Below are 22,974 nucleotides of genomic sequence, written 5' to 3'. Positions count from 1 at the left end.
CACAGAGCGTCATATGCTGGTATGTTTGATTATCAGCAAGAATAAAATAAACATATCCTAGACATTTATTAGGAGTTTAGTATTTTAATATTGTGTTAATGCCCTGTGCTTCAGTATTATATGAAACAGTTCTTGGTCTAGAGAGAGAAAAATAAAATCAAGATGATGAGAAGACCACAGGACTCAAACTACGTGAAACTAAGTCTAACATTTATTGATGTTAAAACAATGCTCTCGCAATGTCGGTGCTTGAGACTGAGAGTGTTAAATTATACTAATTAGGGGCGCACTTTTGCACGCCAGACTCTCAATTTTTGTGTGAGTCATCAGGGCATGTCATCAGGCGAGGAGAAAGACGAGCTTCCAACAAGCTGCTGCCGTCCTTTAATGAGAGGTTTGACAAGTTTGAGCTGAGCAGCGCATCCATGCTGTGGAAAATTCAGTCGCCGAGCTGCAGCAGGAAAATAAAAAGCTCCGGGCCAAGCTTGCGAAACCTGGAAGGTAGATCCAGGCGCAACAATATAAAGATTGTTGGCGTTCCCGAAGGCGAAGAGAAAGGGAGGCCGACCGAGTTCGTCTCCAATCTAATTCCCAAGCTGTTGGGGGATGATGTCTTCACCAAGCTGGTAGTCATCGATCGGGCGCACCGCACACAACAGCCCAAACCACCGGAAGGCTCCAGACCCCGTACAACAATTGCACGCGTACACCTCGCACAGGATACAGAAAAGATTCTGCGGCTCGGGAGACAGCGGTCGTTGGATTATGGAGGTCAGCGTATTTTGATCTTTCCCGACTATCTGCAGAGGTGATGGAGCAATGGCGGAGCTTTCGTGAGGTGCTTCAACTGCTGAGGGAGAAGGACGTTCGCCACTCGCTGCGCTTCCCGGCCAGGCTCCATGTCCATTACCAGGATCAAGTGAAGGTATTCAGCAACCCGGTAGAAGCTAAGAACTTTGTCGACCGAAAGCTTTGAAAGGCTATATTTTGATTTTGTGTGCAGAGAGTCTGGACGTGTACCGAGTGAACTTTTATTGTGGCGTTTGTTAGTCTTAATCTGTTCTGTTCTGTGTGTGCCATAGAGGGGCTGTGAGTTTCTCCGTTTTTTTCTCTTTGCCCGGTGGTCCCTGATGTGGATGAGGGTAACTTTGCTTCGTTTGGGGAAGCACTGTTGACTTGACCTTTTTTGTTTGTTTGTTGCTGGCTGCCAAACTCAATGTTGATTTTATGTTTTATTACAATGCTGTTAACTTTTGTTGCTTATTGTTTAATCTTGTCACTCCATCAAGGTATTACAAATGAATAATACGCTTGATTCTATATCCTTGGTTTCTTGGAATGTCCGTGGTTTAGGCCACCTGATAAAGCGAGGTAAAGTTTTTGCACATTTGAAGTCACTGAAATCGGACATAATATTCTTGCAAGAAACACATGTTAAAGCCACTCAGCATAGAATACTCAGACAGACAGACAGACAGACGATTTTATTAATCCCTTTGGGAGGTTCCCTCGGGGAAATTAACAGCTCCAGCATCCACACACAGCACTGTTAAAAATAGAGAATAGAATAAAATAAGATAAGAATAAAAATAAAAATGAAAGTGACCCATGCTATATATATGTATGTATACCTACATACACACAACACATGTATATATATATACACACATACATACATACATATATACATGTATACATACGCACACATACATACATATACATATATATGCATACATACATATACACATACACACATATATACATATATATATATATGCATACATATACACACATAGGTACACACACACACTTACAGTTACCCCGTAATGCCCAGGGTTTTATTGCACATGTCTATGGTTTTATTGCACATGTTATTATGTTATTGTTGTGGTTGTTGTTTGTTTAATTCGTACTGTTTGTTTTGTTTGCCCTCCTCCCCCCCAGTGAGGAGTTGTACAGTTTGATGGCCCGGGGGACAAACGAATCCCCCAGCCTGTTGGTCCTGTACTTTGGGAGGAGCAGCCTGTTGCTGAGGCTTCTGTGGCTCCTCTGGCTGCTGATGACAGTGTGCAGAGGGTGGCTGGCATTGTCCAGGATGCTCAGCAGTTTGTCCAGAGTTTTTCTCTCTGCCACTGTCACCAGAGGGTCCAGCCTCATTCCTACCACCGAGCCGGCCCGCCTGATGAGTTTTTCCAGTCTGTGGAAGTCTGCCTTAGTTGTGCTCCCGCCCCAGCACACCACGGCGTAGGAGAGAACACTGGCAACCACAGTGGACTGGTAGAACATCCACAGGAGCTTTTTGCAGATGTTAAAGGATCGTAGCCTCCTCAGGAAGTACAACCTCCTCTGGGCCTTCTTGTACAGATGCCTTGTGTTGCTTGTCCAGTCCAGCTTGTTGTCCAGCCACAGCCCAAGATATTTGTAGGTCTGAACGACCTCCACCTCCTCTGCTCCTATTAGAACTGGTCTCGAACTGGGTCTGTCCCTCCTGAAGTCGATGACCAGTTCCTTGGTCTTAGAGGTGTTGAGCTGCAGATTATTGATGTGGCACCAGACAACAAAGTTCCTCACCAGGCTCCTATATTCCTCTTCCTCTTCATTGTCTCTGATACACCCCATGATGGCCGTGTCGTCTGCGAACTTCTGGATGTGACACGTTTCAGAGTTGTAGCAGAAGTCTGCAGTGTACAGAGTGAAGAGGATGGGAGACAGCACAGTCCCCTGAGGAGCTCCGATGTTGCTGACCACAGTGTCAGACGTGATGTCCTTCAGCCTGACATACTGTGGTCTGTCTGTGAGGTAGCTGGAAATCCAAGCAACCAGGCAGGGGTCCACTCGCATTCTGGTGAGTTTTTCTTTTAGTACAAGGGGCTGGATGGTGTTGAAGGCACTCGAAAAGTCCAAAAAGAGGATCCTGACTGTGCCACTTCCCTTGTCCAGATGCGAGTGGGCTCGGTGTAGGAGGTAGAGAATGGCATCATCTACACTGACCTCTGCCCGCAAACTGTAGGGTGTCCTCAGCGTGCTGTACCTGAGGCCTGAGGAGGTTGAGGAAGAGCCGCTCCAGAGTCTTCATCAGATGTGAAGTAAGTGCCACCGGTCTGAAGTCATTCAGCTCAGAGCTAACTGGATTTCACAGTCACCAGTCTACCAGTCACCTTTTACATCCACAGCTAGAGGCGTGGCCATTCTTTTCTGTAAATCTGTACCCTTCCGTTTTCACTCTTCCATAACTGAATGGCAGGTTTATAATTTTATCTGGCTATATCAATTTATTTCCCATTATACTGGTAAATATCTACGGACCGAACACAGATGACCCAGCTTTTTTTCGCAAGGTATTTGACCTGATCCCGGATGATGATTCAAGTTCTTTTACGACTGGTCAGCATTCCATCGGGTCAGTGAATCTCATTGGTCGTTCTCTGTTTTAAGGCCTTGCCCCTGAAAACACTATAAAACCAGAGGACAGACATTTCTCTTTCTCTTTGTGTTCCTCTTCGTGTTTTCTCTTCCTCTCTCTTCTTCTTGTCTCTCTTCTTGTTCCTCTTCATTTGGGGGCCGCCCAAAGGGCCCCCGGGGCCCTGGAGTCCAGAGCTCCGGCCATGCGGCCCCATGCCACACGAACTATGCCCTTTTTGAAGAAGCCGTGCCACTTTCACACTCGCTGCCCAAGTGAGAAACTTGATTTGCGTCTAACCACGCATCCTTCCAGAACTGAAATGGAGACGCTGCAGCCGCCAGCTGCCATCCTCCGACCCGCGATGTCCGCACCTGGGCCGACATCTCTTTCCGAACCTGATGCCCAAACTACCATCCTCCGCCGACGCATAGAATCATCAGCTGTCCGCTGTGATCCACGGCCCGTCCACGCTCCGCGACTCCAACACACTGGACCGGACCTGACGGACCGCAAAACGTGTTAACAGTGAGTTAACAGTGAGTTAACAGCTCACAGTAAGAGGCAAAGTGTTCTGGGCAGAGTTAGGTTAGGTTCTGTGTTTTATAAACTTTCCTTTGTGTTGAACGTGTTGGATTGTGCACCCACACGTTCGTATTTGTTTTACTGTTGTTAACTGTTTGTATTTGTTTACACGTTTATTAATTCTCTTCTCATGCCATGCGATCACGCAGTGAGATAGTTTTCTTTGATCGCCCTGTATGTTTAAATGTGCTGCTGAAAGCAGAGCGCACCACTGCAGCCCCTGCAGTGACGTGTCTTCTCCCGCTGTGAGCGTGTAGAAGACACGCACGCGATCCTTTTGTTTCATTCACTGAACACACTGTGCTTTGAAACACACCTTTGGTCTGCCGCTATTCAAGCACGATTCTCACTCACTCTTTCTCTCTCACTCACTCACTCTCTCTCTCTTTCATTCATGAATGAGAGTCTCCTCATAGGCGCCATCTTGCGTCAAACACGTGTCTCTGCAGCCATGCTATCACATGTGTTGTTTCTGGCGCCATCTTTGGTGGAAGCGTGCGTCTACAGTCACTGCTACTGCGCATGCCTTCTCCACTTTGGTGTTGGAAGTGGTAGTGGCTTTGCTTGGCCAGCCGCGTCACTCCCGTCTTATCTTTGGCCGTTTCTCAATATCCATACTTGTGCGTACTTGCGTACTCCCGTACTTGTGAAAACGTCATCAGCCTCAGTCCAAGTTCTGTTCCAATTCTCAAGTAAGCGAACAGCGAGGACGGTTCTCAAACCCAGAAGTGTTCTCGCTCCGCCCATTTTTACCAAGTATGCATCGGAGGTGACTTAAGCATACTTGCGATGGCCATGTATCCCAGAATACATTTCGGCGGAGCGTAGCAGCAGATAATAGAAATATAAATCTAAAATAAATATTTTTCTGTGTCCCGGAACAAAGTTTTAACATCATTTGAGGCGAGAAATTAGTCATTTAGAATTCAAACATGTGGTTTGTGTATGAAGATATGACGTATTTATAGTTTGGCAGCGACGTTTGTCGGAGGTGATCAGCTCCGCCTCTGCGGACACTCGGCGCTCACTGTGCCCGGCACAGAGCAGCGTTACTTCGGCCTGTCCTGATGAAATGATCCGCTGGCTCAGACGTCGCTGTCATTAGATGCTGGGTGTGATCCATGGATTTGTTGTTGACGTGTTATTTCGTTTTTAATGGAAACTTTTTGACCTGACAGTTTGAAGGTTTGTATATTGTTAATGTTTTATTTATTTTAACTTTGAATGTTAGATTTATATTAAAGTCGCACGGTCATTGTATCTGTATTTAAATATATGTAAATATTAGATATGTATAGTATAGTATGTAGAGTAGTATATATTTGTACACGTCATACATTTATATATGTATATATATATGTATATATATATATATACATATATATATATATATATATATACACACACTACTCTACAATGCTGTAACATATCTATTTTCCACATTGTATTATTTGTATTGTATATTTTAATAGAAATAAATTAATAAATGAAGTTAAATATTTAAAATCTAAAAATAATAACAACATATATATGCATTTATTAAAAGTATTTCATATGTTCATTTATCAACACCGTAGGTGGCGGTAATGAGGCTGCAGCACTTGGCGCCAGCCACCATTCAAACAGCAGAACAATACATACATACTTGCATACTTGAGTATTGAGAAACAACCACATACTTGTGTACTCCCGTACTTGGGAAGTATATACTCCCAGTGTACTTCTCAAGTATATACTTCCCAAGTAAGCAAGTACATACTTGCTTACTTGAGTATTGAGAAACGTCTTTGTCTCATGTTACGCTCACACACACACACAGACACACATATTGGTGTTTATGTTGTATATAGCCTGTGTTGTTGTAGCTTAGCAAGTAATATTTGTTGATTCAACCAGTAGATTTTCATTCTACATTAATGTTCACTTTTAGTGAACATGATTGTTTAATTAATTTCATTGTTTGATTTAATAAATTGTTACTTTTATTAACCTGAAGGAATGCTTTGTGTCTTTTGTACATGAATACTGTGACAAATGGGGGTTGAGAGGGTCTGTGCTCGGATTCATACCTTCAATACTGTTAAATTGGGATATCTTTGATTTCATAGTCAATTACAGTGATTATTTAAGACTGATTTTAAAGGCATAGATTGATTGTCTTTTCCCTGTTTTCAGGGTGGTGCCCCATTCTAGAATTAATTAACATTTAATTAATTTTCCAAAATATTTAATTTAAATATTTTATTTTTATCAATCAAATTATTGCCACTATAGTTGATCTCCAACACCTTTTTTGCTCACAGATCAGGCATTTAAGGAATTACATCACATCGCACATTTCGCAGTTCCTTGAGATCAATGACAATGGGGAGGTGAATGATTCAATACTGTGGGAGACACTCAAAGTATATATTAGGGGTCAAATTATTTCTTACGAAGCAACATTGAAAAGGACTAAGCGGGGCAGGTTGGACACGATTGAGAAGGAATTGCTAGCTGCGGAACAGGCTTATAAAACCTCTTTGCTCCAAACGGATTATAATAACGTTCTTAAGTTAAAATATGATAATAATATAAATACAATTCCATTTTCGGGGAACAAATTGGCAAGACACTTCTAAAACTTAAACAGAGACATTTTGAATTTGGCGACAAACCACAGAAGTTATTGACTAGGCAGTTAAAGGGAGAACAAGCAAAACGAGCCATCTATAAAATTAAATCTAAATCTGGTCAGATGCTGACTGATTTAAAGGAGATCAACAAACGATTTAGTGAGTTCTACTCTGAAATCTGCACTTCTAAATCAACAGCTACACAGGAAGACTTTGACCAGTTTTTTGATTCGCTTCAGTTCCCACGGCTGGATGAAGTTTTCAGGGAAAATTTAGACTTGGATTTTACTCTGTTTGAGTTACAGGATGCCATCAAAGCATGTCCTACTGGAAAGGCGGCCGGACCAGACGGGTTCGGGCCAGAGTTTTACAAAGCCTTCCATGATGTCCTTGCTCCTATTTTGCTGCGAATGATTCAAGATACATTTAAAAACAAGACCCTGGCAGTTACAGGCCCATTGCTCTCCTAAACTACAACTTGAAAATGATTATAAAAGTATTAGCAAACCGCTTGGGCAAGCATATAGCTGGTATCATTCACCCGGACCAAACTGGTTTTATCCCAGGCTGGTACTCCTTCTGTAATGTCCGCAAATTTCTCAATATTTTATATGCCACTTATGGCAAGGACGACAGTAGAGTTGTCACGATACCAAAATGAGTAACCACGATACTATACCAGACAAAGTATCCCGGTTCCGGGTATTTTCACGATACTGCAGCCTTTTTAGATTATTATTATTTTTATGAACTGCAAGTTATAAATACTTATTAATTACTTATAATGTTGTTATATATATATATATACATATATATATAAATAATCATTCAGTTTCCTTTGCAGATTAATTTATGTTAAACTAATATAAATAATCAACTTAGGATAACAAATCCACTGTCTTTTAAACAAATCTATTTGACAATAATGCTTCTTTTCCAACATAATAAACCATAGAGAACAAAATACAATAAACAGGAACTGATTCCCTGCGAAAACTATATTTTTATGCATTTTCTATGTGCTCACGGAGCATATAGCTTAATATTAGCCACTGAGAAAATAAACAGGGCATACTAACCTGGTATTCAACATATAAATCTGGGTGACGACACTGCAGGTGTTTTATGAGGTTGGATGTGTTCCCTCTTTTGGCTCCTATAGCTTGCTGGCAGCGCCTGCACAGTGGACGGCCATCGTCTATTTTTTTTTCCCTGTCTGTGCCTTGTTTAGAGCCAAAATAGTTCCAAATGTGACTTTTGAAGTTTGTTTGTTTTTAGCAAAGTTAGAGGTGCCACTGACGACGCCATGGCCGACTCACCGCTCGGGCCTGGTGCTTCTGCCATGTGTTTGTGACTGTAAGCCGTGCGCGCTTCTGGGCGAGACAGAACTTTAGCTTGTTATTTTTTTTGAAACGAATTTCTATCAAAGCGGAGCTGTCTTCATGGAGTTCGTTCTTGCCGGCAGAAACACATGAACAGCCAATCAGCTAACAGACGGGCGGACCCAGCGTGCCGAAACAGCCAATCGTATCCCTGAACGTCAACAGGCAAACAGCCAATCATTCAGCAGCTGTGTCGTTCGATTACAGTAGTTGCAATGTGGGTTTGTTTACAAGGGAGTAGCATGCAGTGAAAAGCCGGGAGGAGAGTAGAGGCGGCCGCAATGTAGCACCGGTAGTATAGTTATCCATGGTAGTACCGTCCTGTAGAATTTCTAGTATAGTAGGAACCGTCACGATTTGGCACAGCGGGGTACCGTGGGTATCGTGCAACTCTAGACGACAGAGCTGCCATATTATCTTTAGATGTTCATAAAGCGTTCGATATGATTGAGTGGCCCTATTTATTTGCGACATTAAGGAGGTTGGGATTTAACCCATTCATAGAACGGGTTAAAATATTATACACTGATCCAAAATCCTCCATTCTCATAAATGGGGATAAATCCAGTCCATTGCAATGTGGCATTCGCCAAGGGGACCCATTGTCTCCCTTGCTGTTTGACATTGCACTGGAGCCGTTGGCACTTAGGGGTCATCCAGACATAAATAGAATAGAATAGAAATACTTTATTCATCCCCAAGGGGAAATTGTTTTAACATAGCAGCAATACAAACAAATATTATAAACATAAAATGTAAAATGTGCAACAGTGAGAAAAAAAAAAGTGCCAAAATAAAGGAGTGGCATAATGGAGTGCAATGTCATACTGTAGAAAATGTGCATTGTCCAAATGAGCAGTATATATATATATATATATAAAGTGCATCAAGTTGGGTGACATTGAGACCCGAGTGACCCATTATGCTGATGATCTCCTTGTTTGTTTGGCCGACCCAGCAGTCTCTATCCCCATCCTACTGGATTATATAAATTCCTTTGGGAAGATTTCTGGTTACACCATTAATTGGCAAAAGAGCGAATTTATGCCCTTAGTGGATCAATTTACTGAGGACTTCCTGAATAAGTTGCCTTTCAGAGTAGTGGAAGACTGTTTCTCTTATCTTGGACTGAAACTGACCAAGAACCCAGAGCATCTTTTCAGACTGAACTTCATAGAAGGGTTAGAGAAACTCGAGTCCTGTAGGACACTGCCCTTATCCATGATTGGACGTGTTGACACTATTAAAATGGTGAGCCTACCTAGGTTTCTTAATCTTTTTCAAAACCTGCCTGTATATTTAAATGCATCCTTTTTTAAGAAGCTTGATTCTATTATATTGCCCTTTGTTTGAGGCTATTAATCACACAGGATATCCAGGGCTCATCTACACAAACCTCTTAAGAAGGGTGGCCTTGGTCTGCCTATTTTTGAACACTGCTATTTGGCAGCTAACTCCAGGGCTCTTACCTATTGGAAAAGCAGAGGCGATCTGTTTGATAGGAGCCCTTCATGGTTACAACTAGAAGCCTCTGCGGTCAAAAATTCTTCACTTCCTGCCCTTCTGTTTTCTGGTTCTGCCCTGGTAGACAAGTCGATTAAACACAATTTTACCCTAAAGCATTCTTTGCGAATATTGAGTCAGATAAAGGTGGCCTGCCAGACTCCCAGTGTTTCCATTTATACTCCAATATGTCAAAATCATTCATTCAAGCCTGGACTGCTAGATGGGGTGTTTGGCGTCTGGAGAGAGAGGGGTATCAAACATTTTTTAGATCTGTACATTGATGGCAAATTTGCATCTTTTACTCAATTAGGGACTAAGCTCAATCTTCCAAATTCCCATTTCTTTCGATATCTTCAAGTCAGACATTACACTAAGGAAAATTGCCCACACTTTGAATTCACCCCTACCACTCCTCCTTTTCTTGAAAATCTTTTACTCCCTCCGGATTCGAAGCAGCTGGTATCAAAATTTGTGAACTGCTTTACCACTACTATTTCTTCAGATCACATTAAGAATGCCTGGGCTAGCGACCTGAATTCAGAGATATTAACAGAGATCTGGGAAGAGGCGATGTCCCGGGTTCATTCTTGCTCTATTAACCCCCGACTACAGGCTAATTCAATATAAGGTGATTCATAGACTACACTATTCAAAAATGAAACTAAACCGCATCTTTCCATCGGTGTCTCCTGTATGTGACAAGTGTTGTTCAGCTGAGGGATCACTGGCGCATCTATTCTGGTTTTGCCCAACTCTGAGTAGTTTTTGGACTGCAATCATTGAGTGGATGTCGCTAGCCTATTCCAAGGACATTCAGCATAACCATGACCTGGCCATCTTTGGATGTTCTGTATTGACTATTGAGCTACCACGCAATGTGCAGATGGCTTGGCAGATAGGAATGGTGGTGGCCAAGAAACTTATTCTCCGAACCTGGAAGTCCACCACTCCACCTTGTTTTGCACACTGGCTGAAAGAAATGCTGTCCTTTATACAGATGGAAAAACTCCGTCTGTACAAACTTTCTTGGCACAGTGTCACATAACCTGATAACAGGGTCTCTGACTTATCTGGTTATATAACTACGGTGTTGGATTTGATTAAGTTGTTCATGTAATTTTACCTTGCTCTGGAGATACTGATATTTCGACAACTTTGTCTGAACAAAAGAGCTATCTTGTGTAGTTTCTGGCAGCTAGTTTGTTTGTTTTGTTTGTTTTTGTTGTTGTTTTTTCTACCGTATGTCCTGTTACTGTCTTTGAAAAACCTGTAAACTATAAATAAAGTATTAAAAAAACAAAAAAAACTATTTACTCAATTATTTCACATAGATATTTAACACAGCTTGTTGATATGATAATTAAATAATGTCTTATATTTTATTATCAATATTGACTTCGGGCTTCCATATGTCCAAAGGTGACTGACAGTAATGGAAAATAAGTCAAAACTCTATAGTGTGTGAACTATGAACCAGCTAGTTCCCGCCTCCTCAGCATGAGCTGAAAGATAAATCTAACATATCAAGAGAGGCGGGACTTAAGGCAGAACAACCAATCATCAGCCGGTCAAACTCAAAGCCGGTGTCATGTTTGAGGCAACAACAGGAGAGGAGGTGGAGAGGAGGAGTGGAGGAGGAGAGGGAGGGGGAGAGGAGGCAGATGCAGTAAGAGCAGAAACAGAGTGGCCAGAGAAACGGAGCGACTTTAGTGAGGCATTTGTGCAAAACTGCAGAAAAAGTGTGGTTGTTGAACCCTCTCACCGAAAAAAGTGTGGGGTTTTAAAACACCCACCTCCCCCACGGGTGCGTTTTGCTTACTTTTGTAGGTAAAAGCAGGTAAAAGCAACAACCATCTACAACAAATGTCCTAAGGGAGGACCCACAGACCCCACACCAGTGTGTCCCCTCCACATTTCAAGTGCTTCGGACGCCCATGCACCCAGTCATACTAAAATAAGGATCTGCATCAGTCTAGCATTCCACACATTCTAAAAAATGAGCAAATATTTGTGGCCAGGGTTTGGCCCTCAGTTGTATGTCCTTGTACTAGTGGACCTCCTCACGTAAGCTCAACCAACCAACCTCACCTTTTCTGACAGCTCTGCAGCATTTATGTTGGGGTCATATGGGATTGGATCCCCAAGGAAGGTCCGGAATTTCACAGGAAATCCACCATAGATGGGGGCTACAGGGAGACGGAACCTCTCATACAGCCAGCGGAAAAAACCTGGCCAGACACAGATATGAGAGGATATGAGAGAAATCAAATAAGACTGCAGATGTCATCAAATCAAGAGGCTTTCTATCACAAATCTCAGATTATACACTATGTCAAGAATAAGACTGGTTAGTTTTTTTCTTTTTAAACAATATCCTTCCAGACTAGGGTTTAATCTCTCCGCACTCGTTCGGGTGCGGAGAGACCTCTAACACCTCCCAGAGGGGAGTGGGCTGAACAGTCTGTGGTTAGATGGATAGATAGATACTTTATTCATCTCACAGAGAAATTCACAATGGGAGCACTGCGTTCATCACCTGCCTCAGCTTCACAGGGCCTGGTCTCCCATAGCAAGACACCTTTAGAAAAATGTTGACTGTTTTTTCCAAAACCTTGAAACCTGATTATGTCCTCAGTCTTAAATTTACATTTATAAAGCTGAATAATTAAAGACCTCCTTTTAATCATTAAAATAAAACACACAGTTTAATCTGTAATCAAAATATTGAACAATTAAATGAGTGGTCAATCAATTCATTTATTTATTATTTGAGTAATCAATGAATTGTCAGTCATTGCAGACCTGTGTTCATGTGTAAGAAATATTGGTATAAATCGATTTGTCACATAATGAACGTATTGGGATGTCATTATTATCTTTGGCCATAGTGAGCATAATGAGTAACATTTTAATTTCCCAGCACTTCAGTGACGTTATCTTGTGATTTCACTTACTGAGCGTTCCCAGAGACCTGAAGCCTTCCCGCACATTCTGTGTAAACATTGGAATGACTGGCTGAAAGACAGAGAGTGCAGAGGAAAGAGGAGATTAGAGTAAAGAACGTCCTACACTGTATGTGGAGAAAGAATCATTTATTCAAGAAATGTACACATAAGCTTAAAGTAACATCAATGTGATGGAATTTATACTGTTAATCTACAACTGTTGCAACTTTAGGGGTCGCAACAGTTTTTTAGGGAATTGCAGGACGATGACTCACCACTTGAGAGTCAATGGCAACTTGGGCAAAGCCTTTGCGTTTGCCCCAGAGAAGAGGGTAGGTCTCATCGCTGAGCAGGGCCTCCCGCACTCCTCCTGGAGAAATGCCCAACAGGTGACCATTCCTCAGAGCCCGCACACACTCTTCCTGAGGACCATGGATCACACTGAAAACTTCCAAAAGTAACTTGAACCCTGGAGGGGTAGATTCAGGGAGGACACAAGAGAACAGAAGAAAAGAAGGAAGTGAAAAGTGAGATATGTACACTCTAATGTTAACTTAAGTTCAGGACAAAGTAACATGGATCACGAAGTGTAAAGAATCAGTGACTAGTGTGACAATAGATTTTTTTTTACAATTTTCAAATCATGATGCATCTTGTTTGAGAGACAGTGTAGTGTTATTTACACATGTCACACTTTATTTTCAGTATTTTTCAGTGTTTCCACTCAGGTATATGATTGGCATATTAAAACTGTACGTAAAGAAAGCAGATGTTAGCTCCTCCTGTGCTATCTGTAATTTAACTACAGGGAAACAAAGAAAATCTTATAATCTTAGAATTGTATTTATTTCCCTCTACTTTCATTATTAAGAATATAAAACACTTTTATTGTCATAAATATAAATATTAATATTGTCAATAATAAATGTTAATTGGTGTTTCCCCAAAAATCAAAGAGCTTGATTAAATGTTAAATGTAATACATTTAATGTGTAAAAACACAACTTAATGTAGTATTATTACAGCAATATTATCATACAAGTTTTATAATATTTCAAATATTGTCCGCTGTTCATGCTAACAAAACAACACATGATGTGCAACGTGTTTACTTTGGAGGAGGTCATGGGCCAGTTTTCATTATAACTTCATAATAAGTGCTGGGCTGCATGAAATCAACTATGAGACCTCTGACTGACATAATGTATGCAAGTGTGCTCATGTATGAAACCTGGAATCTTGAAGAGGAAGTGGTCAGCGACAGAGTGACACGTCCGCCCCTTCTGGATGATAAGAGTGGCCAGGAAGTAGTAGTAGTCGATGGGAATGGCTCCATGATAATAAACGATGAGTGCTGGTCCTTCATCAGGGATTTTCTCCAGTCCATGGATCTCATAGCCTGGTTAAATGATTAAAGAGAAAAAAAACATTACAACATCCAAACACAGAAAGGATGCGTAATGATAATAATAGTAATATTAATAATAACAATAATAATAATAATAATAATAATAATAACAATACTAATGATAATAATAATAATAATAAAAATAATAATGATAATAATAATAAGTCTATTCAAGACAGCGCTGTATAATTCTGAGGCAATAATAAATTTAAAATGATGAAAAAACATAGTGCTGTTTTAAATCAGTTTTGCTAATTCCTTATATAAGTCATTCTAACTTCTTCTGAAACCAAGAGATTTGGAGATTTCACAGGAGGCACATTTATATCTAGATCATTTATTGTTAACTTTATTCACAGTAACACTGTAAAAAAGTTAAGTTTACAGTAGCAAATACATGATATGTATGGAGCCCCTTACATCTCCAAAATGTGTAATGTTTTTTTTTTTTAATCTTGTACACAGAAGATATGAATATGGATAAATATGTGGGAACACGTGTCCTGCTTATGACAATCCAATGACTAAGTGCCAAAAACAGCAAGAAATCCTTGAATGACATTCCAAGAGAGGTAAAAATAAAACTGCATTAGCTGAGGTTTCTCCAATTTAATTTATTTAGCTACACGATTTGAGGAGAGTCGTGAATTTGAAGTAAAGTATCTTGCAAAAAAGCATGAGTAAAATAAAATTATCATCAAATCCTATCTATACAGCCCAAATTCAATCAGAATTTTCCTCAGTGGACTTTACTATCATCTTCATCTTCAGCATCACGCACATCTTCTGCCCTTGGATCAGGTCGGGAACAAACCACACATGGGTGCTGGAAACATTAAACTAGACCTTCAGGCCATTTTCATGCTACTTTGTCTTTTGGCTTGTGCTTTCTGAAGTCGCAGAGAGGGCCAAAAATTCCCATTTACATAAAATACATAAAATATGGAATCGGGGTCCTTCGTCCTGATTAAAGAAATACAGCCAGCTTATCCAGCCATTGTGACAGTGACATCAGTGACGTGGCTTTTTAGTTTTCACACAGTATCTTAATGGTTCGAGTAGATAAAACATATTGAATTGGATTTTACGCTCAAGAATGAAAATAAGTGCATGCAAAGTAAAAGCCAAACACAGATAATTTCAGACATAAAGAAAATAATCAAATATGTATTTCACTTAATATTCATCAGACATGGAAAAAAGCTACTGTAGCTACTTTCTGAAACAACCTCAGGCTATATTTCTGATGTCCTGCATAATAAAAAAAAAAGATGTCATGAGAAGGCCATCTTATCCTATCAGTGTCTTACCATGCCATATGGCTCCATGTCCGTCCCACAGAGTAGCCAGCGTCTTCCTGGCTCCATCCCACAGGTTGTTGCAGTAAGCTTCCCTCAGCTGATTCTTCCTCTGTTAGAATCAAACAACAAGAATCATAAGCATCTGATTGGACCAGCAAAACATTTTAACATCCACACATTCTTTTTTAACAATACAATGTTAATCAAATGTTATGTTTTTGCCTGTGCTTGTCTATGAGGAGCATAACTCAAAAACTAAAAAGATTTTGAAGACAATTTCTTGGGATGTAGTAGCGCTGCAACGATTAATCGATTATAAATCAATTACTAAATGAATTGTTAACAATACTGATAATTGATTTCAGTGTTTTTTTAATTGATAATTCAGGTTGACCTGGACTCCCGTTTGTTTGCTTTTATTATGCACTGTATGGTTTTAATTTTTATGTTTTCTATTTTACTGATTGTTATTGACGTCATTCTGTACAGCACTTGGTCAACCAACCTTTTTAAATGTGCTCTATATATACTATTAGAGTTGAGTTGAGATAAAAAAAAAAAAAAGTTCTTTGATTTTTCCAGCTTCTTAAATATGAATATCTTCTGGTTTATTTGCTCCATTTAGTTTAAACTGATTAGTTTTGGTTACTGGATAAAAGCAAGACATTTAAGAAAGTCGTCATTTTGAGGTTTGGGATACACTGACGACCGTTTTTCATTTCATTTTCATTTTATGGACCAAAGTATAAATTGAGAAAATAATCGACAGACGGAGAGAAAAGAGCGATATATTTGATCTGACAGTCAGTTATTGATTACATGCAGACTACTAGGCTACTTAAGTATATATCCCACTACTAAATAATAATGCAAGTTAGACATTATGATGTTCCAGACCTTTGCTTGAGGAAATTTTCTCTAAGTGGACCTAATAGAATTTTAGATGAATGTCCCTGTCCTAGGTGATATGAACATCTACTTAGACAATCCCTGCTCTTCAGACTTCCTATCACTGATGCACTCCTTTGAGCTGAGGTCACACATCTGCACCACACCGCCTTGCCACAGGTGTGCTCCAAGGCTCTCTTTGCCATGTACACCAGCACGCTGTGCAAGATCATCCGCTCACATACAATTAGGCCCAGAAATATTTAGACAGTGACACAAGTTTTGTTATTTTAGCTGTTTACGAAAACATATTCAGGATACAATTATATAATCAATATAGGCTTAAAGTGCAGACGCTCAGCTGTAATTTCAGAGTATTCACATCCAAATTGGAGCAAGGGTTTAGGAATTACAGCTCTTTAATACGTAGCCGCCTCTTTTTCAAGGGACCAAAAGTAATTGGACAATTGACTCCGAAGGCTGCAAAAAAATAACAAGGCTGCATGGGCTCTTCCCTCGTTAACCTGTCATCAATTAAGCAGTTAAAAGGTCTGGAGTTGATTCCAGGTGTGGCGTTTGCATTTGGAAGCTGTTGCTGTGAACACACAACATGCGGTCATGAGCTCTCAATTGAGGTGAAACAGACCATCCTGAGGCTGAAAAAAAGAAGAAATCAATCAGAGAGATGGCAGAAATGTTAGGAGTGGCCAAATCAACGGTTTGGTACATTCTGAGAAAAAAAAGAGTGCACTGGTGAGCTTGGGAACTCAAAAAGGCCTGGACGTCAGTGGTGGATGATCACAGAATCCTTTCCATGGTGAAGAAAAACCCCTTCACAACATCCACTCAAGTGAAGAACACTCTCCAGGAAGTAGGTGTATCAGTGTCTACCATAAAGAGAAGACTTCATGAGAGTAAATACAAAGGATTCACCACAAGGTGCAAACCATTCAGCCTCAAAAATAGAAAGGCCAGAATTGACTTTGCCAAAAAACACCTGAAGAAGCCAGCCCAGTTCTGGAACAGCATTCTTTGGACAGATGAGACTAAGATCAACCTGTACCAGAATGATGGGAAGAAGAAAGTTTGGAGGAGAATTGGAACAGCTCATGATCCAAAGCACACCACATCTTCTGTAAAACATCGTGGAGGCAGTGTGATGGCATGGGCATGCATGGCTTCCAATGGCACTGGGTCACTTGTGTTTATTGATGATATGACAAAAGACAGAAGCAGCGGGATGAATTCTGAAGTGTATAGGGATATATTTTCTGCTCAGATTCAGCCAAATGCAGCAAAGTTGATTGGACGGCGCTTCACAGTACAGATGGACAATGATCCAAAACATACTGCAAGGGCAACCCAGTAGTTTTTTAAAGCAAAGAAGTGGAATATTCTGCAATGGCTGAGTCGATCACCAGATCTCAACCCAATCGAGCATGCATTTCACTTGCTCAAGACAAAGCTTAAGGCAGAAAGACCCACAAACAAGCAAAAACTGAAGACAGCTGCAGTAAAGGCCTGGCAAAGCATCACAAAGGAGGAAACCCAGCATTTGGTGATGTACATGGGTTCCAGACTTCAGGCAGTCATTGGCTGCAAAGGATTCTCAACAAAATATTGAAAAGTAACATTTTACTTAGGGTTATGTTTATTTGTCCAATTACTTTTGAGCCCCTGAAATGAGGAGCATTTGTATAAAAATAGCTACAATTCCTACATGTTTAATCATATATTTTTGTTCAACCCCTTGAATTAAACCTTAAAGTCTGCACTTCAATTCCATTGTAGCTGTTTCATTTCAAATCCGATGTTGTGGCATGCAGAGCCCAAATAATGAAGTTGTTTTTCACTGTCCAAATATTTCTGGGCCTAACTGTAGCTTCTCTTATCACTGCTATGTTGACGATATCTGTCCAGCTGTATCTGTCATTCCCACCTGATGACCAGCATGAATCTCAGATTGTTTCTCTGACGTTTCTGCATGGATGAAAGCCCATCATCTCCAGCAAAACCTCTTCAAAACTGAACTGCTGGTCTTCCCAGCCAAACAAACAATACATTATAACATCTGCATTAATATCGACTCCCTATCTGGCTAGCAAGAAACTTGGGTGTCATGATGGGTTAGTGGTTAGAGTGGTTGAAAAAGTAATTAAGTTTCTGAAAATGAATGGCTGCACAAAAACCTTCCACTACGTCTTCACGTATTTTGAGAGATTCTTTATTACACCTAAAATGAAGAGCATATAATTTCTACAGCAAAGCCATGTTGAAGACAATTATAGGGTTGTGAATATAGACCACAGGCATATTTTTTGGTAAATGACATGAACTGTGGTTCACTGTTCATAAAGTGTAGGAGGAGCATCTGCGTACCTTATAGACGTGAAGGAAGAGTATAGACAGGTAAAGCAAGATGACGATGAGAAATGGCAAGATGAAGACAATAGCCAGAGGAGTGAAGACCCACAGCAGGTACTCCAACACACTCAGGTAGTCCTCCACCTGACCGAGACCGGCCCATTCCTCCAATGCATGGAACACACACACCTGTGGAACAAGAAAACACCATATCTCAAACATCTCAAACAGCTGATGTTCAAATACCTATGTTTGCCTGAGAATGAAAACTATCAACGCTGTGTTCAATGACAAGTGCCTTTCACATGACATGTTTGGTTTCATTTGGGAAATTTAGCTCGAGATGAATTGTCAAGTAATTGTGATAAACTATTGATTAACTTCTTTTAATGTTATGCCATAACTGTACTGTGAGCAGAGCTGGGCAATATATTGATATATTGGAAGACAAGATGGTGGCGCATGAACAACACGAGACTCAGCGTCTCTCCAGAATCTGCAATTTAGCAGTTTTCTATCTACTCCTGACCGAATTATTCATCCAGAACTGCTCTGCGTTGCTGTCCTATAGCAAACAGGAGCTTCTGGACAGTTTTAACGCCGATCTTCGACTCATCCCAGAGATCTCCAAAACACCGGAGGCTGCTCACTCTTCCCGGCCGGGCAGAAGTGCACGCAGACGGCACCGAGAACGTAAACAAAGGCGGGGTAGGCACGGAGGGCTACGAGCTAAGCTAAAGCTAACACCACACCGGCTCCTTTTACCCAACATTTTCCTCGCCAACGTTCTCTGGCAAACAAAATGGATGAAATATGGCTCTCCATCACCGGCGGATTATGGACTCAAATGTCATGATTTTCACTGAAACATGGTTAAACAACAGCTGCCCGCACAACGCTACTGAGTTAGCAGGACACCACACACAGCCGATAGGATAGCAGACAACTCCGGCAAGACTAGAGGTGGTGGTTTGTGCATTTATATTAACAAAGCTTGGTGCATGGACTCTGCTACTACTGAGAAACAATGCTCACCTAATGTGAAGTTTTTAATGGTCAAATGCAGACCTTATTATCTCCCCAAGGAACTCACTTCTATCATACTCACTGCAGTGTATACCCCCCCGGATGGTAATGCTAAGCTGGCTCTGAAAGAACTTTATGCAGCCATTAGCAAATACCAGACCAAACACCCTGAGGCTGCTTTTATTGTTGTTCAACCACTCCAATTTGAGGATAGTCCTCCCCAGATTCCACCAACATGTCTCCTGCCACACCAGAGGGGACAAGATTTTGGACCAGGTTTATTCCAACCCGGCTGGAGGATACAAAGCAACACCCCTCCCCCACATTGGACAATCGGACCACCTCTCCCTGTTCCTCACACCTCGGTACTCACCACTTATCCAACGTGTGAAACCCCCTGTGAGGACAATAAAAGTGTGGCCAGGGGGGGCAGACGGTGTGCTTCAGGACCAGTTCAGAAACACAGACTGAAATATGTTCACCCACACAGACTTGGACCAGTACGCCTCATCTGTACTGGACCACATCTCCACAACTATAGACAGTATCACCACCCAGAAACAGATCACCATGTACCCCAACCAGAAGCCTTGGATGAACCGGGATGTCCATCTCCTGCTGAAGGCCCACGACACTGCCTTCAGGTCAGGGGATGCACAGGCCTACAGTACAGCCAGGGCTGAGCTAAAGAGGGGATTCAAAAAAGCCAAACACCACTACAAAGGGAAGGTAGAAGAACACTTCTTCAACTCCAACCCCCGACGTATGTGGCAAGGACTCCAGATCATCACAGACTACAGGACCATCAACCCCCCCTCCACCTCCTCTGATGTCCCCTTTCTCAACAAGCTCAACAACTTTTATGCCAGTTTGAGAGGGGGAACCCAACAACCGCAACCAAGACAGATCACTGACTCTCTCCCCCACCGATGTAGAAGTGGTACTGAGCAGGATTAGAGTCCACAAGGCCGCGGGTCCTGGTGGCATCCCTGGACGTGTTCTCAGAGCATGTTCTGGGGAACTGGCAGGAGTGCTGACGGACATATTCAACCTGTCCTACCAACCTGCTTCAAATCCACCTCCATTGTACCGATACCCAACAACTCCAACCCATCGAACCTCAATGACTACCGCCCGGTAGCACTCACTCCCATCATCATAAAATGCTTCAGACGGCTGGTCTTAGCACACCTTAAATCCTGTCTCCCCTCCACCCTGGACCCCCGCCAATTTGCTTACCGTCAGAACAGGAGCACAGAGGATGCAGTCTCCATAGCGCTGCACTCTGTCCTCTCACACCTCGACAATAAAAACACTTACGCCAGTATGCTGTTTTTAGACTTTAGTTCAGCATTTAACACAGTCATCCCCTCAAAACTCAACACAAAACTCTCAGACCTAGACATTAGTCCCCTCATGTGCAACTGGGTACTATAAATCCTGACCAGCCGGCCCCAACATGTCCGGCTGGATAACCACTGTTCATCTACCGTCACTATAAACACTGGTGTACCACAAGGCTGTGTGATGAGTCCCTTCCTCTACTCCCTTGTTGCTCATGACTGCAGACCAGTCGATGGTTCCAACACCGTCATTAAGTTTGCAGATGACACCACAGTGATCGGCCTCATCAAAGACAGCGATGAGGCCGTCTACAGGGAGGAGGTGGCTCGTCTGGCTGAGTGGTGCGACACCAACAACCTGCTGCTCAATGCCGAGAAGACCAAGGAGCTCATCGTGGACCTCAGGAGGAATGCTGACCCACATACACCCATCCACATCTAGGGGATGTTGGTGGAGCGTGTGAACAGCTTCAAGTTCCTGGGAGTCCACATCTCTGAGGATCTCACGTGGACGACCGGCTGCTCCAAGCTGGTCAAGAAGGCTAATCAGTGCCTCTTCTTCCTGAGGAATCTGAGGAAGAACCACCGTTCCTCAGACATCCTGGTGAACTTCTACAGCTGCACCATTGAGAGTAGGGCTGAACGATATATCGTTATCGTATCGATATCTAGATATGAACATTCAAGATATTAATATCGCAAAAAGCTACGATATAAACTATATAGATTTTCCCCCGCGCTCGCCCTGCATGTACAGCTCTGGCAGTCACAATAAACATCATTTTTACGATTTCCCTTGAATGAACCACTACGGCCAGCCAACCACAAACCTTATTTCATGCATGCTCAACATAGGAGGTCGGGAGGGACACGGAGACGTACACATGACATACACAGCGGGAAAATAAAAAAAAGAAAGAAAGAAAAGTGACATGAGTGTGGAAGATAATGCGGCCGGTGGTGATTTTGTGCCAAAACATAAATCATCCTTGATTATTTGGAGGTATTTTGGATTTAAAAAGGATGATGTCAACCTGAGCGAGGTGTTGTGCAGGTCGTGCTTGGCGAAAGTTGCGACGAAGCAAGGTAGCACAACAAACATGTTTCACCACCTGAAACAACACCATCACGTGCTGCACGAAGAGTGCATTAGAATGAGAGAAACACCGGGGACTTCTCAGTCATCCCAAAAGAAGCCCAAGCAAAGTGTGATTACTGATGCATTCAGCAGTGTTACACCTTACGAGTCAACATCCACCAGACATAAAGACATTACAGACGCTATAACATACCACATTGCAAAAGACATGGTACCCGTGTACACGGTCTCAAAAGAGGGCTTTAAAAAAAATGGTTCGGACGCTGGACAAGCGTTATAAAATACCATCCCAAACACATTTTAATCAAGTGGCCATTCCAAAACTCTATAATGAGTGTAAAATGAATGTTGAATCTGAGCTCCGTGAAATCGAATATTTTGCCACAACCACGGACCTGTGGTCAAGCCGTACAACCGAACCTTACATCAGTTTAACGATCCATTTTATTACAACAAACTTCGAACTCAAGACCCGCTGTCTGCAGACATCCTTCTTCCCCGGGGAGCATACAGGGGATAATATAGCGCAGGAGATGAGAGGTGCGTTAGCGGACTGGGACTTGAAGGAGGACCAACAGGTTTGCGTGACGACTGATAACGCATCAAACATGATAAAGGCTTTGGAGGTGAATGGCTGGACGCGCGTTCAGTGCTTTGGACACAGGCTACACCTCGCAATAGGTACCTTTTGCTATTTTTATTTGAGAGAGAGAGAGAGAGGGGTGTGTGTGTGGGGGGTGAGAGAGAGAGAGGGAACAATCTGCATTAATTTGTGGTTATTTAGCTATTGTAGTATATTCATGAATTATTTTGTACATCTATTTTTTCTAGAAAACGCAGTGAAAGGTGACAACTGGATCAGCCGTGCAACAGGTGTCTGCAAAAAGTTGGTGTGCCACACAGCTGGAAAAAGAGAGTGGCACTTGAGCAAGCCCAGAAGCGCCTCAACCTTCCAGTCCATGGACTCATAACTGAGTGTCAAACTAGATGGGGGTCTAGGGTGCTCATGATTAACAGGATTCTGGAGCAGCAGAAAGCACTCCATGAGGTCCTCTCAGAGGACAGAAACACCCGGCACCTAATTCTTGGACATCAAGATCTGGATGTGCTGG

The 22,974-nt window shown here is 41.9% G+C and overlaps 1 protein-coding gene across 6 annotated transcripts in view; it reads right to left on the bottom strand.

Moving 5' to 3' along the window:
- tmem68 (transmembrane protein 68) overlaps positions 1–22,974 on the bottom strand; it is a 52,924-nt gene that overhangs the window by 21,897 nt on the left and 8,053 nt on the right. For 4 of the 6 annotated variants that reach the window (XR_009239987.1, XR_009239989.1, XM_058625993.1 and 1 more), the window contains exons 3-8: positions 18,410–18,583; positions 15,152–15,251; positions 13,665–13,832; positions 12,709–12,902; positions 12,443–12,503; positions 11,577–11,716 (exon numbers count right to left, since the gene is read on the bottom strand). Coding sequence is in view for 4 of the 6 variants with exons in the window: in XM_058625993.1 (XP_058481976.1) it covers positions 11,577–11,716; positions 12,443–12,503; positions 12,709–12,902; positions 13,665–13,832; positions 15,152–15,251; positions 18,410–18,583 (837 nt within the window). In the remaining 2 variants the exon portion in view is untranslated. Of the gene's footprint in view, positions 1–3,821; positions 3,903–11,576; positions 11,717–12,442; positions 12,504–12,708; positions 12,903–13,664; positions 13,833–15,151; positions 15,252–18,409; positions 18,584–22,974 lie in introns of those variants that run through there. The other 2 variants (XM_058625987.1, XM_058626010.1) reach the window with 2 other exon arrangements.

This window comes from Solea solea, chromosome 1 (genome assembly GCF_958295425.1).
Source record: "Solea solea chromosome 1, fSolSol10.1, whole genome shotgun sequence".
NCBI lineage: Eukaryota > Metazoa > Chordata > Actinopteri > Pleuronectiformes > Soleidae > Solea > Solea solea.
The sequence above is the reverse complement of the archived record's forward strand: the minus strand, read 5'-3'. Positions and strand labels throughout refer to the sequence as shown.